Genomic DNA, 18,287 nt, shown 5'->3' on the forward strand with positions numbered 1-18,287 from the left:
AATTTCTCATATACTCTTGAACTTTGTGTTTGGGCTCAAAATATTCTTATCATACACCAAAATTCAAGTGCATTCATTACTAAGTACCCTTAAAACTTAAATTTTTGAACTTCAAAATTCAATAAGGTTGTATTTGGAAACATAAATGTCATTTCAATTGTTGGATTTCAAATCTGGAAATTGAAATGCTCATATTCAATTCCAGATGATAGCAAATTAGCAATATGGTAGAGGAGAGAGAATAGTTATGACAGGAGAGACATAGTGCAATAAGTTGGAAGAGAGAGAGTAGAAAGAAATAGCTTTGCTTGAGGAGGAGTTGAATTTCAAATGACTTGATAAACTATGGTATTTCAGATCCCTCATCAAGATGGACTTTCTTAATTATTACAGAATTTGAACAAGTTCTTTGATTTCAAATTCCAACTCATCCAAACAATGGAATTGATACAAATCTAGCATTTGAAATGAAAAGGTGACATCCAGACAGACCATAAGGATATTTTGAGAATTAAGTCAAACCTCAAGAATACCTTAGTAAATTTCCAATAAAAAATGTTAAAACAACAGCAAGTCAAAGCACTATTTTCACCTAAAACACAATCTGATTCACTCCTCTCCAAATGCCTGTGCAAGAGCCAATTTTTAACCTAGACTATCAGACCTCAAGCCTGTGGAATCTACAACTAGTCACTCTCCAGCCAGTCAAACATGACGGTTAAGTGGGTGTTTAATCTAAATAACTTTAATTACACATTGGTAATACTACAACATAGTGTGATAGGTAATCAACATGGCCTTTCAGAGCCATGCCAATATTAACATAATATGTGCGAAGCTTTTAGTGCAAATGTTACTTCCATGGAAGGCTCGACATGCCAAGTGGAGTGCTATTGACAGCTCCCGTACTTTGGTTAAGTGGGCTTCCAGGCCCACCCGAAGATTCACTCATAGTCCCACGTGATGATGGGCTGCTAGGCCCCGTTGGTTCAGGGGCCGCATGAGGTTTTGCTGGAGCAAGAAACGGTTCCGTCAGATTCCCAATCTTTAAATCTCTCCGACTTTCTGCAATGAAACTGCCGACCACAACCTGCCACACATAAGAGAGCTGCTATCAGAGATTACTAAGCTATGCACCCTCTGTTGAGTCATTAAGCAAGCAATCAACAATGTAGGAGCACATCAACACGCCCACAGCGTCACATGGGGTGATGGCATGATGTACTTGATTAAATTAGCAGTTTGGTGACGTATTATTGCACATTTCCTATCTTAATTTCCGACATACCCCAAAAACATCATTCATCATGACATATCCTTTAAGAGTAATTAATAAATTTTTGGAGGTACACAGACGTTTCACATCTTGTCGTTGATTTGGGGATTTCACACCTTTAGGGGACATTTGGCAATATACTCTAGTTAATAGATGTGTATTTTTGGGAATTCCGGGCCGAGATACGAAAACATATGAATTTATGGGATTTGCAATTGCTTTCTATATGTTCTGGGTCCATAGAACGAGTTTACATATCAATCTACTAGCTCAATGTCGGGCAATTATCTCCATTGGTATTCTATTTCTTTTCTTTTCTTTTCTGGCAGCCTGTGTTACAATATTGACGATGAATCTAATGATACACTCCCTGTCCTCAAATGTTTTGACTCAAAAGTTCCGATACAGCAAACAGTTCAGGACAAGAGTGCATTTATAGTTGTATATTTCATGTCAAAATAAAGATTCTATGTCCCTCCACCCCCCAACATAAACTATCAAGATTTAGGATATTTTAGTGCCAGGATGGTGAATATCAACCTCACAGTTCGTGAATATGACAACAAGAAACAAGCAAGACGATAGAAGTCTAACACGGATAAGAAAACAACAAGATTCCTAAATCATACCTCATAGTGGGGGAATCCTAAGTGTCTTTTCTAAGATGCCCAAACTATTTGAGTCGTCTCCCACAACTTGTCATTATACAAGTTACTCCACCTTAGCTCGTATCACCTCACACCTAATGTTATCTTAATTATATGATTACACATGTGTAGACTCATAATCATGTCTCCCCATTTAATACCATATGATAACTAATACTCTACTCTACTTGGTACAGATCGATGAAAGAATAAAGAACGAATTTAAAATACAATATTTTAAGCCTAAAACCATTTTCTAACTCTTTCCCATTCTCGAAAACCTTTTTTATAGATAATTTTACTAATCCCACTTTCCAAAACGTTTTTACTATAATTTTATAAAAATCCATCTTCGAAAACCTTTTAAAAATAGTTTTTATGAAAGCCCAATTTTTAAAACCTCTTTTCTAACGCAATTTAATTGTAGAATTAATAATTAATATTTAATTAGTTTTATTAATGAAAATATCATTTATAGAAAAATAATCTTTCTCCAATGTGTTTTTTAAATATCCTTTATCTAACTATTTCCTAAAATCATTTAAATAAAATATCTTTTACAAACCTAATTGTGTTCGTTTACCTATCGCTTCCAACTCCCTAAACTTATATGTACCCCTACCTTCCTAATAATCACACATCTTTCCTCGTAACATCACACGACACACAAATAACACTCGGCACCCTCTAATCTCACTCATCTCTCACACCACTCTATTGATGTGATTCTTAATGCAAGATTCACTTAGTTAGGGTCTTTGATGTAGTTTAGTGGCTTTTGTTTATGAAAGTTTGTATTTTTGTTTGTTTTTATTTAATTAGTAACTGGATATGAAGAACTCAGGCGTATTTCGACTCACAGTTCAACTAGGGTTTTTGGATTCACTCCTGAAACAATGGTGGATTCTCTCCTGAAACAAGAAATAACTCAAACTCAACTTCACACGCCTAATAAGACTCCTAGTTCGACTTTGATAAGGAATTAGACTCCTACATATAATAGGATTCCTTTATCATTTAAACACTTAATTAAAATAATGCTAAAATTAAAAACCCTAATTTACATAGAATCCTAACAGAACTAGAATTCTATATAATGACTACCATTTCCATATCAAACTCCCCCTCTAGAAAAAAAACTTGTCCACAAGTTTTAGTCTGGAAAGCATGGAACCAAATCACAGGAAGGAAATGTTGCACATATTCCATTTCCTAGCAGCACTTTGAATGTTTCATAGCCTACTTTTTCCACAATTTCAAATGGTCCTTCATCCATAGGTTCTCCATCCTTATGATTCACATGAAGTTTTTGAGCAGAAAGTGACAACCATACTTTGTCTCCTAAGTCCATCTTAGAACCTTGGCGCAACTGTAGAAGTTGTTGTCTCCCTTCCTTTTTGTTTTGTGCAGGTTTTAGAACTTCATGATGACATGAACTTATGCATACATGAGCTTTGTCTTGGCTATCCTTTTCTTCTCCTGGGGTGCCTAGATTTAGGTGGTAAGGATTGCAAAATCATTATTTTATCCCCCATTAAAACTGAGTATGCATTAGTTTTCCCATTATGCATCACATGTCTATCACTTTGCCATGGTCTTCCTAATAATAATGAACATGCAGTCATAGGTAAAGCATCACACCAAAGTTGATCCATGTATTCACCTACATCATCAGTGAGCCTAGATAAAGTTGATCCATGCATCACACCATAGATAATTAGCAAAATAAAACTCCTAATTAGACTCTGATAAGGAATTAGACTCCTAAGTATAATAGGATTCCTTTATCACTTAAACACTTAATTAAAATAAAACTTAAATAAAACCCTAATTTACATAGAATCCTAATAGAACTAGAACTTTATATAACGACTAAGTCTAACTTGTTGGAGATATAATGCAAATAGAAGTTGTGGTATAGACTAAAAGGGCCATGTTGTATCTGAGAGTTCAGATTTATGAAACTTTTCAGTTACAAAGTCTATTCCACTCTGTTTTAAATGTGCTGTTGTAACAGCTGCTTATTTTCTCTCCCCTAAATCTGTTTTCTTTCCTTAAATATAGAGAGTTTTTATGGATGATTTTCTGTCTTTTAATATTGACAGATTTAGTTTGGCAGATTCTCTCCTAAAATTCTCTTCAGTTACACTTTGTTTTGGCTATAAAAAGTGTTTGCTTGTCCTCACAAATTTATAGAAAAACATATATTCTTCCTCTCTTCTTTCTGATTTTCTCTCTAGTTCTGAGCATTTATGAGTTTCCTAATTTCCTTATTTGACGTGCACATTAAGGGGAATAGCTGTTGTAAAAATCTTGGGAGGGCAACGCCACTTTCCGATTGCACCATGTCGGGGCGAATTTTGCTTCTAAGACAGTGTTTTCAACACGTCACAGCTTCTATCACATTAATCTTTTTGGCCCACATTGTTATCCATTTTCTGTTTTTGCAGAGCTATATTTTTCTACAATTTAGAAGCAAAATTCTCATTCATCTGCAATTTCATATCATGGATTCATCCTTGTTCAAAACTCTTCCTGATCTCTCCAAACTAGAAGCGCTTGATGGTACTAATTACAAGCGGTGGGCTCAAAAGCTCTTGATCTTCTTTGAACAACTCGAGGTTGATTACGTCCTCTCAACTGACTGCCCTCAGCAAGCCACTCCAGCCGCTGCTACTGTTGATGCTACACATTCTGATCTAGATGGTCAGATCGCAAAATACGAAAAACACAACAAATTCGTTAGAGGTCATCTTCTGAGTCATATGACAAATGCCCTATTTGATCTTTTTATTAATAATAAGTCAGCAAAATCAGTTTGGGAGACCTTGGAGAAGAAATACGGGACTGACGATGCCGGAAAAAAGAAGTATGCCACTGGAAAGTGGTTACAGTTCAAGATAGTTGATGATAAGCCAATCATGGACCAAGTCCATGAGTATGAAAATCTAGTTGCTGACATCCTAGCTGAAGGTATGAAGATGTGCGAAGTGCTGCAAGCCAATGTCCTAATCGAGAAGCTTCCTGATTCATGGTCTAACTACCGCAACCATCTCAAACATAAGAAGCGAGATATGTCGCTAGAAGAATTAGTCAGTCACATGAAGATTGAAGAAGCCAACAGACTAAAGGATAAGGACTCTTCTTCCTATGAACTTTCTGTTAAAGCTAACCTTGTGGAATCTTCTGTTTCTAAGAATGACAGGTTCAAGAAAGCTACTGCAAACTTCAAGAAGAACAATCAGAATACCTCTGAGAAATTAGGAGTCCAGAATAAGAGAAATGGAAATTTCAAGAAGAACATCAATGGAAAAGGTGTCAAAGGCAGTGGCTGCTATGTATGTGGAAAACATGGTCATAAGGCTTTCCAATGCTACAACCGTCAAGATGCTGCAAAAAATGGACAGAAGCAAGACAAGAGCAAATCTCAAGCTCACCTAACTGAAGATCAGAATGAAATTATTGCTGCAGTGGCTGAATTGAACCTAGTTTGCAACAAAGCAGATTGGATCATTGACACAGGAGCTACCAAACACTTTTGTGCAAACAAGGAGCTGTTCGAGACCTTTGAAGAAGCTGCAAACAGCGAGCAAGTCTTCATGGGAAACTCTAGCAGTGCTGAAGTCTTCGGTAAAGGAAAGATCTCTCTCAAATTAAATTCTGGAAAAACTTTAGCATTGCATAATGTGCTTTATGTGCCTTCCCTACGTAGAAATCTGATTTCTGGTGGACTCCTTAATAAGGCTGGAATTAAGTTAGTGTTTGAAGCTGACAAACTTGTATTGACTCGTAATGGGGAATATGTGGGGAAAGGGTACATGTCGGGGGATTATTTGTCTTAGAGACTATCTGCGTTGTTGAGTCCATTAATAAAACTTCTACTTCTGCTTACTTGCTTGAGTCCGTCGATCTTTGGCATGGTAGGTTAGGACATGTAAACTATAATTCTTTGAAACGTTTGCAAAACATGTCTTTAATTCCTAATTTAGTTGGGAATGGCCAAAACAAATGTGAAATATGTATTGAGGCTAAACATTCCAGAAAACCTTTCAAGACTGTCACTAATAGACAAACTGAATTACTTGAACTGGTGCATACGGACTTAGCTGACTTTAAAAATACCATGAGCAGAGGCGGTAAACGCTATTACATTACATTTGTTGATGATCATTCTAGATATACGAGAGTGTATCTTTTGAGAACCAAAGACGAGGCAGAACAAAAGTTTTTAATTTTTAAGGCAGAAGTAGAAAATCAATTGGAACGTAAGATAAAGAGAATTAGGTCCGATAGAGGCGGTGAGTACGGAACAACCTTTTTAAAGGAATTTTGTGAGAAAAATGGAATTATTCATGAGTTGTCTGCTCCATACACTCCCCAACAAAATGGCATTGCTGAAAGGAAAAATAGAACTCTCAAAGAGATGATGAATGCTATGTTAATAAGTTCAGGCTTGCCAGATAACATGTGGGGGGAGGCTTTACTCTCTGCTAACTATGTGTTAAATAAAGTACCCCATAAGAAGCTAGATAAGACCCGTATGAACTATGGAAAGGCCATGGACCCAACCTAAAATACCTAAAGGTGTGGGGTGTTTGGCCAAAGTGGGTTTACCTTCCTTTAAACGGGAAAATGTTGGACCTAAGACCTTTGATGCTATATTTGTTGGTTATGCTGAAAACAGTGCTGCATATAGGTTCATGCGCATAAATGATAGATCAATGTGTGAATCTAGAAATGCTGATTTCTTTGAGCATGTTTTCCCTTTAAAGAAAAATGTTACTTCTCATGAGTTGCCCGTGTCCACTCGTACTTCCTCTTCTATGCCTTTAGTTGTCTATGAAAGACGGAAAAGACGTAGAATTGAAACTAGCTCGGGACCTGGTTCTTTGACTACCTTTCTAACTGAACTCAATGATGTGGATGAATTAGATGAACATGTTGTATGCTTTCACTTGTTTGAAGATGAGCCTAAAAACTTTGAAGAGGCTATGAGTTCTATTGATGCTAGTTTTTGGAAGGAAGCCGTTAATAGTGAAATCGAGTCGATTACATCTAATCATACATGGGAACTTGTTGAGTTACCTAAAGGTAGCAAAGCTATTGGCTGTAAATGGATCTTTAAAAGGAAAAGAAAACCTGATGGTACAGTTGATAGGTACAAGGCAAGACTAGTAATTAAAGGTTTCACTCAAAAATTTGGTGTTGATTTCTTTTACACTTACTCGCCTGTGACTAAGATTGCCACTATCCGTGCTCTTCTTGCATTAGCTTCAAGTTATAAGTTGATTGTACATCAAATGGATGTAAAAACTGCTTTTTTGAATGGGGACTTAGAGGAGGAAATTTATATGGTACAACCTCCTGGTTTCGTAGTTCCGGGACAGGAAGAAAAAGTGTGTAAGCTAAAGAAATCTTTGTATGGATTGAAACAAGCTCCAAAACAATGGTATGAGAAGTTTCATAAAACTATTTTGAGTTTTGGATTTGTCGTGAATCGTGCTGATGCGTGTGTGTACTCAAAAATGTTTGGTCCAAATTGTGTGATTGTGTGCCTATATGTGGATGATATGTTAATTTTTGGTACACACATTGATGTTATTAATGAAACTAAAATGTTTCTTTCTTCTAAATTTGAAATGAAAGATTTAGGTGAAACTGATGTAATTTTAGGTGTTAAAGTCACCAAAACTAGTAATGGGTTCTCTTTGTCTCAAGCTCATTATGTAGAGAAGGTGTTAAAGAAATTTAACAGTTTTGATGTTGTGCCAGTTAAAACTCCTTATGATCCTAGCATTCACTTAAAGAAGAATAAGGGTTATAGTGTATCACAATCTGAGTATGCTAAGATAATTGGGAGTTTAATGTTTCTAATGAACTATACTCGACCTGATATAGCCTATGCAGTTAGTAGACTTAGTCGGTATACCCATAACCCCAGTAAAGATCATTGGAATGCTCTTAGGCGTTTGTTAAAATACCTTAGAGGTACCATGGATTGGGGTTTGCATTTTGTTGGGTTTCCTAGAGTATTAGAAGGTTATTGTGATGCAAACTGGGTATCTGACAGTGATGAGGTGAGTTCCACTAGTGGATATGTATTCACTTTATGTGGAGCAGCGATCTCTTGGAAGTCATCTAAACAAACTTGTATTGCCCGGTCCACTATGGAGTCCGAGTTTATTGCTTTGGACTTGGCCGGGCAAGAGGCGGAATGGTTGAGAAACCTACTAGCTGATATTCCATTGTGGGGGAGACCTGCTCCCTCTGTATTCTGCATTGTGACTCACAAGCTGCTATTTGTGTTGCCAAGAACAGTGCTTATAATGGCAAAAAGAGACATATACATGTTCGACATGAATCTGTGAGATCTTTGATAGAAAGTGGTGTAATTACTATGGAGTATGTGAGATCTGAGAGGAACATAGCAGATCCATTGACTAAGGGACTAAACAGAAGACTAGTCCTAGATACGTCGAGGGGAATGGGGTTGAAGCCCGTTAGTTGAGGAATTCATGGTGGATACCCGGCTTTGTTTAAACAAGGCTTCTTGTGGACTAACGAAGCCATGGAAAGACTCATTTCTCTGTACTCTTCCCATTCCTATGACTTGTACATTTTGTGAGGTTAAGCTGTTTAAGCTTTTAATGAATTCATATCCCAGGGTTTGGGTGGTCCTATTGAGACGGACTTGATGAATTCACCGCCTTTATGTTGAGAGGTTGAGCAAAAGCTCTTAATGATTTCATATCCCAGGGTATGGGTGGTCTATGTGATAGGCTTGATGAAATCACCTACTTGAGTGTGAAGGTCTGGCCACCTTCTATGAAAAGACTTTGGCAAGTTTTTCCTAGAGCACTCATGAGCATCCCAAGTATAATGGCCATTGTTGGTAAGTTGGTTATCGCGGAACTCATACTGTTCAAAGGTGAGATATGTGTTGTTGGGAGTTATTTCTTGGTTAAGAGAGTTCCAGATTCGTTCACTCTCTTGATAAAGAAGTTGTCCAAATTTCACTATGTGTTGGTTCAATCGCTAGATACCAACACTTAAGTATCAAGCCTTTTAGATGCTCAGAACTGTTTCTTTTGGTTTAATTTTGTTTTCCTTTGCATTAGTGGGGATTGTTGGAGATATAATGCAAATAGAAGTTGTGGTATAGACTAAAAGGGCCATGTTGTATCTGAGAGTTCAGATTTATGAAACTTTTCAGTTACAAAGTCTATTCCACTCTGTTTTAAATGTGCTGTAACAGCTGCTTATTTCTCTCCCCTAAATCTGTTTTCTTTCCTTAAATATAGAGAGTTTTTATGGATGATTTTTCTGGTTTAATTTCACAGATTTAGTTTGGCAGATTTCTCTCCTAAAATCTCTCTTCAGTTACACTTTGTTTTTGGCTATAAAAAGTGTTTGATGTCCTCAGAAATTTATAGAAAAACATATATTCTTCCTCTCTTCTTTCTGATTTTCTCTCTAGTTCTGAGCATTTCTATGAGTTCCTAATTTCCCTTATTTGAGTGCACATTAAGGGGAATAGCTGTGTAAAATCTTGGGGGGCAACGCCACTTCCGATTGCACCATAGTCGGGGCGAATTTTGCTTCTAAGACAGTGTTTTCAACACGTCACAGCTTCTATCACATTAATCTTTTTGGCCCACATTGTTATCCATTTTCTGTTTTTGCAGAGCTATATTTTTCTACATAACTCACACCACCTTGTATTTACAGTTAGTCAAGACCTAAATAATTGTTCTCACTAAATCAAATAACTTGGAAAACCTGTTAGGAATCAAGTAATATGATTGCTAAATCACATGTCACTAAACAGATAGTCTTTAATATGTTTCATGAACCAACATAGACTAATCCTTTTTAGAGTTTTTTTTTTAAAAATATGTGGTTATTTTTTTGCATAAAACTTACTATTAAGTAGAGGTCAGCTATGGACAAACGTGGTATATGACCGTATTCGTACCCTCACCCGTGAACTCAACTTTTGATTCCTCACGAATCATTGAGTCATAACAGGGCATTCTACATTGGATAAGTCCCAAAGTTGTCCCTAAGGTTTTCCAATATCCAATTAGGTTTATGAGTTTTTCTCTAAAGACTTGTTGGCGACTTCAAAACGTATTCTAATAAAACTTTAATAATAGGATAGTCAAATACACAATCCCATCATGGTCACTCACCATAAACTTCAGGCCTTTGAGCTCACTTAATTTTCTACTAACTCTGGTTATACAGAAGTGGTAACTAATTTATTCATGCCTAATGAGAAATTCATTGACTTTCAAAACTATTTTCTAAACACAAAACTCCTTAAACACTCCCCATTTAAGCCATACACTTAATCATTTCGTCACTACCTAAGATAAGTGAGCCTAAAAACTTAAAACACTCCATATTTGGTACAATATCAGTACCAAATTTCATCTCAAAGTTCAAAATCTAAATTTATATTTTAAGTTCTACATTTAATTCTAGGAAAGACAAGAAAAATCTCAACTTTCAGTGATAAGTTTTAGTGAGTCTCACTGACGATTTTTTAAGATCTCACCTAGTTCTTATTTCTCTCCCTCGATTAATCCTTCTAGTGTGACCCACGTTTTATATGTTATACCCTATTAAGCCAATTTCAAATCACTATCGCATGCTAAAAGCTAAGACCTTGGGACCTATACAGGTTGATTAATAATGTAGATCTTTTAGAAATTATCGCCTAAAGTTCAAGACCCCTATTGTCAATTTTTCCTAAATTCTACTCCACTTGAACCTTTGTTTCAAAATTCAAAGGTTTCTCTTCAACGTAATAAGCTTGTCATTAATTAGAACTTCCCTCATAAAATTGTCATCAGCAAATAGTATACATCACGGTACTCCCCCTTGATTGTTTTTATTAAACTCATCCATTACTAAGGCCAAAAAGAAAGGTTTCAATTTAGATCCTTCATGAAGCCCTATCATAATAGGCAACAACTTTACACTACCATCTGATGTTCTCACTTCACTTTTGACTCCCTGCTACATTTCTTTAAGCACCATCTGAAAATCATTTTCCATATCAATAGGTCTTTTAATACTTGGTCATAGGTCTTTTAATACTTCAGAAACTAATTGCTCATACAGTGATGTACATCATGAACAGCTTCAGTGCTTCACTAAATAAAGTTATATAGGTAAATAGCAATTCAACTAAAAAGGAGGATTCATAGTAGATGCCTAGATGGCATATTCCTTTCGTTAATGACAAAAAGATGACTCCATAAGAAAATCTCTGCTTACTCAGTATACTGAAAGAAGGTAATAATCAGTAAATTATACCCAAAAGCAGTTTCTATTTGGCTTATATGGTTCCATCTCCGTGTTAAATAACAGGCTATCATAGAGCGCTTAGACTGACAACAAAAAGGAAGAACACTTCAAACCCACCGAGTCATCAACTAAATACTTGATAGTCATATGTCAATATTCACCCATCAAAAGCTAAGTTTTACCATTTCCTTGACCTAGATGACAAGCAATCCCAACACAATTTAAAGCAATTGCAAGACATATACGCTAGTATTAATATTGTCCCAGACAAAGAAAAGAAGAGCGGGAGATAAACTGAGGTGAAACCTGTACTGGGGACGCTGCAGTTAAGAGACCAGCGACACCACCTCCTAAGACACGCCCATCAGGCCCAGCTAAGGAAACACTTAAACCACCAGTCCTGCTACGTGGACCACCACTATCAGAAAGCATGAATGAACCTGAGAGTGACAAAATTTCGAAACGCCCCTGCAGTTGCGAACAGGAAGAACAAAAGAAAACAAAGCCAAGATGGGGAATTAAGTTTGAAACTTCGATTTAGCAAATTATTAATTAACATCTTCTGCATACTTGTCACAAATGCCAACGTAATCCCAAATACCACATTATCAAACACTGTTGCTGAAAATGTGGAATTATACACAGAAGTAATACCAGGGATGGACCCTTATGGAATGCATGTTTAGAAAAGTAACCATAATTACATTGTGAAAGGAAAATATGCATGTCACTTTTAGAGTTTTAGTCAACCGACCTAAAACTGTAAACCTGGTCTGTTGAAATGGAACGGCATTCACATTCCTAACCCAAATTATGGTGATTTAAGATTAGATCAACATATTTGATTCGACAGCACTACCATGCTATAGAGTTGCATCAGTAAGCACTTAAAGCAGCAAATTACTAAAATCAAACATATATGAATCTAATAAATAGGAAGGGCCAATGTTACATGGAACGCAGAACGTTCCGGAACGTGGTACGAAAACGAAAACGCGGAACGCAGCCTCTAGAGTAAACCAGATGGAGTCCTAGACCACGTACCACGTTCTGGGACGCGTCCCCTGGAACGTGGCCACGTACCACGTTCCCGGTATCCAAAGGGCATTAAGATGTGAAATAACCAATTTCCTTCACTCTGAAAGGCTTGCCCTTGCTTCAGAAGTGGTGGTGGGAACTTAATGCTCCACTTTTTAAAAAAAATGAAGCTTATCTGCAAACACTCTGTTGAAAAGACGAATTCTCTTGAGTAATGGATCGTCACATTAATCTGTCAGCAATTTTGCTCTTCCAAAACATATCATATGAGGACAACATTTTTTTTTTTTTGATCTCTCTCTTTCTCTCTGTTAATAATTTGAAAAGGAAGTTCAGCCATAGTTGGAAAAATGAGCATCTTCCCTCGTTTTCTGAATACTATATAAGGAGTCAAGGAGGTCTACTTTAATATGCAGAAAAAAGATGTTCTTCAACAGAAGTTGGGGTAAGATACTTAAAGTTACTTAGCCCGAAAATTTGTGGTTCAGATAATTATAGAAGAGTAGTGCAACAGAACTTTAAGTGAGCTCAGGTTTTAATTTTATGTGATTTACCAGCCACTCACTTTCCAATCAAGGATCCAACAAGCAGTACAGCAAAAGTCACCACGGGCATTGATTTGGTACAATATATAATACTTCCACAAATTAGGAGTTTTGAACCATCATAAAGCAAGCACCCAATGAAAATACAGCATATGCAGTTCACGTCATTTAAACAAGAAACAAAATTCAAAAGAAGCTGAAGGTTTGCCAATATGCAAAAGTTGCTATCTTTCACTAAATTTTACTAAGCAATTTTCAACCATTGTCAAAAAAGGATGTAAACACTATTTTATAAATTAGTTAAAACTTTACAAACATGTCCATTGAAGTTCCAGAAACCATCCAAATGATGCAAGGAAAGCATATAAATGTGGCAGCAAACCTCATATGTCACTGAGCCACCAGAGGTCGCCGCTTGATGAAGGGTCACGTTTGATATGGCACCATTTGCAGAAAGAATGCAGATAGCCCTTGGCCCGGTTTGCGAGAATGACATGATTCTAGATGCTACATCCTGAAGATAAAGTGAGAAACAAATTTAGAGTGGTTACAGTGTAGATTTTCAATTCATTTGGGACAGTTTTGGAAGCGACTAGGATAACTTCAAAAAGCAAGATTCTGCCTGCCCAGCCAACAAAACGTACTACATGTGAACAAGTAAGACGATTTGTTGTTATTTGGAATTGCATGCAAACACTTAAGGGCCAAAACTGCTGGAAATTGGAATTTGATTCGGGACTACACAACCATACAATCCAACTTGGATCGAACAAAGGAACAAGGTGAACATAGATAAGAATAGAGTTAAAAGCATGTGCAAGAAAAGAAACACAGGAATCTGGATTCTCATTAACTAGTAGCCTAATGAACATGACGAATCAAACTTACATAATTATATTAACAATACATACTATAAAATTAGTTAGCAGTCCTATGATTCCGGTATGCCTTTTCTTAATCGTCTTGTCGGGGAATTACCAGTAGTAGGGTATGGAAAAACCTTTCTAGTTGTTGAAAAAAGTTACTATGCAATTGGTTACACTATTGTTACAGGTTTGTATAACTGGGTGTTTGATAGTGAGTCCCATAATATCAACCTTCGTTGTTAGAGAGGTTTGTATGTTGTATGATGTGGCATGGGAATAAACCTGTCATAGGTTTTTCTCTTACGATTGCCCTTAGATCGTATACAACTCTTATTCCACACTCAAAAAAAGGGGGTCACAGTTCAAACGGAGAAGAATAACAGAATCTAGACAAGATGAAACATCATTCTGTTTCTACTTGCACTTCTCAATATGAGTTCATAAGGGGGGAAAGAGGAGCATAACCTAAGTAATGCAAAGTAAATTGATATATTTCCCACAATAACTTCAGCATCAATCATTAGTTCTAAGGTCTCTTGCTGATCCTCCAACTCGATGTAAACCTTGAGCGAAAGAACTTGAGAATTGAGATATCCTCATCGACATGCTGATGCAAAAAATATTATATTGAAAATCTTTCTTAGCACAAAGCGACCTAGAGAAGAGAGAATGATTGACCGAGCTGCTCTAAAACCTAAATAGCTACTGCTAGCTTCTAAATTAATTGATGTATAATTGAAATCGAAAACCCAAAACATTCCATAAGCTCATGCTATATCATTGTGTGATTGACCAAGCTGCTCTGAAACCTAAATAGTTACTGCTAGCTTCTAAATTAATTGATGTATAAATGAAAATCGAGAACCCAAAACATTCCATGAGCTCATGCTATATCATTGTACACTTAGGTAGCTAAATCTTTAAAGACGTTTTCCACATTTTCTTGTTCAGCCTAGAGGCAGATAATTCTTTAATAGCAAGATAGAGATTTGTTTACAGCAATGAAAAAGATGGGAGGGGATTCAATAAATTGTTGTCTTTCCCTGCAGGGAGGGAATATCATCAGAATATTTGTCAAAATATTAGCCTGGAATATATTTGTAATTACATATCGCATTGTAAGTCCACTACCCTGCCCTGCAAAGAAAGATAATATGTTGTTCAATATAGACAGAGGACACCTAACACCCAATATCAACACTGAATTCATATGCCCTTGGGGCCAAGTTCATCTAATCTGGTTCAATCACGAAGACTGAAAGGCATCATGCAAACTCATCAAGTAAATGACCAATCTAATTACACCAACATAGCCAATAAACAAGAGCGACAAAATGCACACAACACAAGAAACAATAACAATCAGATTATACTTCAACCTAATGATTAATAACAAGAACCATAATTCCTGTCGAGAAAAAAAATATATTATGAATATCAAGTTGATTTCATCCCAAATGTTCTACTTTCCAACATTGAGTCATATTTGTTGCATGGATATGAATGAAGACATCTATCATACTTAAAATCTCCTAAGGCCTAAAAATTATAACATCCTCAAGCAATACTACAACAAAACTTTTTTGAGTTTAAGTAAACAAGCAAACATTATATTATTTGAAACTAGTGCCCATATATCCAAAACACAATTAAATATCAAAAATTAACCCAACAGCAGGTACATAAAAACAATAGCACCAACTCTTAATACACATCTCGCCGGGAAAGTCTCAAGAGGTCCAAAAGGCGTGCGAAAAAAAAGCCTATGTGCCACGTGGCACTCTCCTCACATTTCTAATGCAAATGTTTTATGTCTATGTGCACTCCTCACTTTAAAAAAAATGTGTAAGTGCAAGGTATCAACCACATGACCTATGAAATGAAAAGTAAGAGCTTAACCATCAATATACTCTGACTTTGTTGTCTAATGTTTCAAATAAAATATGATGATGTCTTGTAATAATTATAATTAACTAAAAAGACTTAAACAAGTATATAAATCTCTAACACTCTTATTACGTGAATTACATGAGAATACTGATATCATATTCTCTTACCACAATTCTTTTAGGTATTGTACTTTCAAACTCAAACCTTTCAAATTTTTTTACTTATCTCGTCGTAACGTGAATTTTTCAATTTCTTAATGGATAAAAAATACGAAGAGTAGCAAAATAAATTATGAAATTTAAAAATAATAACATATTTGTTTATTGTAACTGACCCGATTGGTCTAAAAACTAGTAAATATATTAAAAGATTACATTTTGTCATTTACAAGAAATAAAAACTAGTAAATATATTAAAAGGCGTGCATAAACAAGAAATTGTGCCACGTGGCGCTCTCCCTAGGGAGTTTTAGTTCATGTAATCCATATACAATAAAAAAAATTAAAAATTGCGTAGTATAGGGTTTGATCTCCAAACCTCAAGTACATATACTAAAGTCTTAACCACTAGACTAAGTTGTATTTAGTTTTATTATTATAAAGTATTATATTAATAAATGAAATTTTTTCTTACCCGGGGCATAGCCTGGACCTAATAACTAGTTTCTATTATATTATATGAAAGCAAAGTGAAGATGAGGTATGAAGTTGACCTCGCCAGCATTCACAGTAATGACATGTGGAGTAAAACCAATTCCAGGAGGATCTGCAAATCAAACATCAAATAAGCAACTGGAACTTACTAAATCTTCTTAGATGAAAACTTTTCCTCAAAAAGAAAGAGAGATATAGATGAAATTTAAGTGAGCTTCCATACCCAAAATATAACTTGAACAGCTAGATTTACAAATCACTCATTTATAATCCCAATAGACAAACTCCATTGGACAATAAACTGAAAGGAACTGAGGGACTACAGCAAAATAACTAGACTGGAAGCAACTGAATAAAGCAGAATAACTCAACTGAAGAGTAGCATTTTAGCAAAGTGGCAATATTTGAAAATTGCAAATTGAAAAAGATAGAGAAAAAAGTTTAAAACCCATATAATCATTCCCATGGCTAAAAATAAAAATCAGTCATTTATTATCTATATTCCCTCAGTTACTTTTGAATAGTTACACTTACACCTTACCTTTTCACATTTGGCAATAATATCTTTGAATTGGCATTTGCGGGAATTATAAAAAGTTGATATCCCAAAAGTACATATTATGACGAATCAAACAAGATCTCACATGAATATATTTTTCTTTACCCGTTAATCACAAATGATAGTCAAATATAAATTTGTGCATAGTGCCAAAATGCAAAGTGTAACCATTAAAAAGAAACGAATGGAGCAGCAGATAAACTCCAATGGACATGAAATCAAAAACCCGAGTAAGTTGACTGAGTAACATTTTGGCAAATTGACAATGTTTAGCAGAACTTAGAGACACATTTCTCATGTAAAAATGATGTAGAATGTACGCATAAACAGTTTATAAAATAATAAAAATATTGGTAGTAAAAATGAATTAGGATACTTCACCCGAAATAAGGCGACCTGGTCTAAATTTATTAAGAAATGGTATGGTCTGGTCTAAATCATTCTCATCTTGTCTTACACCAATTTATAAGGAAAATCGTATTCTTGTAGCATCTTGTTAGATTCATCTCAAATTCTCAACATCCCGTTTTCAAAGATCATATATGTATTCCTCTATTACATAATACTTGACACTGTTTGACTTTTCCACTATTCACACACTTTCTTTAAGCGTATTTTCTGATTTCTATGTAAGGAAAATATAATCAGGTGAGATCTTGTTAGACTGGTCTCGAGATATACTTTACTACGGAGTTAAATGTACTTTAATCTTGTCTGATTCCAACAGGAAAGAAATATAAGTTTATGAAATAAGGTAAAGAGAACATAGCCTTAGATATCATGCCACCTCATAAGAAAGACAGAAAGGAACAGGAGGGTAAGGTCCCATAGCATAAAGAAGAGATCAAACCAAGATGAAGGGCAAAGACGTAACTTTTCCTATTAGCAATACTGCAGGAGAATCTTAAATTCAGAATGAATAAGAAAAGCCAAATATTCAAATTTAACCAAAAACCAGAAAATTTCCAAAAGTATTCATACCAATAGCCTCTAACTGGCTTCTCTTTCCAGAACCAGGGGGTCGGCCTCTAGACTTCTTCATCATCGATGTCGGTGATCCAGCCGCTACAACAGCAGCCTGTGGTTCCGATGGCTTCGGTTGTGGTGGTGGCGGCTGTTGTTGAGGTTGTGGAGACAGCTGCTGCTGCTGATGATGATGATGCAGCAGCGGCGGTGACGACAAAGGGAAGCTTCCAGAAGGCGACTGAGACATGGCACCTCCTGAACCATACTTCCTAGGCCTACCTCTCTTCTTCTTTGCCATTGCCATTCCCATTCCCATTCCTTCGGCATTGCCGTTACCGGCTACCGGCTTGTACACAGCACTCCCGTCGTCCCCAAAAGCAAGATGCAAGCTCTGTATCACCGGCTGCGGTGGGAACACCGATGCCTTCTGCATCACTACATTACCGCCGTTATTCCACACTCCTGCCTCAGATTCCGACATCTGTCAAATCCCTGAAAATTTTAAGGAATCTTCAATTTATTTTTTTAGCAG

At 36.1% G+C, this 18,287-nt stretch overlaps 1 protein-coding gene across 3 annotated transcripts in view; it reads right to left on the bottom strand.

Moving 5' to 3' along the window:
- Positions 1-489: 489 nt before the first annotated feature.
- LOC104900814 (AT-hook motif nuclear-localized protein 10) overlaps positions 490-18,287 on the bottom strand; it is an 18,582-nt gene continuing 784 nt past the window's right edge. The window contains exons 2-6 of one of the 3 annotated variants that reach the window (XM_010688340.4): positions 17,771-18,247; positions 16,290-16,342; positions 13,204-13,335; positions 11,545-11,706; positions 490-1,090 (exon numbers count right to left, since the gene is read on the bottom strand). In XM_010688340.4, the coding sequence (XP_010686642.2) occupies positions 854-1,090; positions 11,545-11,706; positions 13,204-13,335; positions 16,290-16,342; positions 17,771-18,236 (1,050 nt within the window). In that variant the 5' untranslated portion in view covers positions 18,237-18,247 and the 3' untranslated portion in view covers positions 490-853. Of the gene's footprint in view, positions 1,091-11,544; positions 11,707-13,203; positions 13,336-16,289; positions 16,343-17,770 lie in introns of all 3 variants that reach the window. The other 2 variants (XM_048645491.2, XM_048645494.2) reach the window with 2 other exon arrangements.

This window comes from Beta vulgaris, chromosome 1, assembly GCF_026745355.1.
Source record: "Beta vulgaris subsp. vulgaris cultivar EL10 chromosome 1, EL10.2, whole genome shotgun sequence".
Classification (NCBI taxonomy): domain Eukaryota; kingdom Viridiplantae; phylum Streptophyta; class Magnoliopsida; order Caryophyllales; family Amaranthaceae; genus Beta; species Beta vulgaris.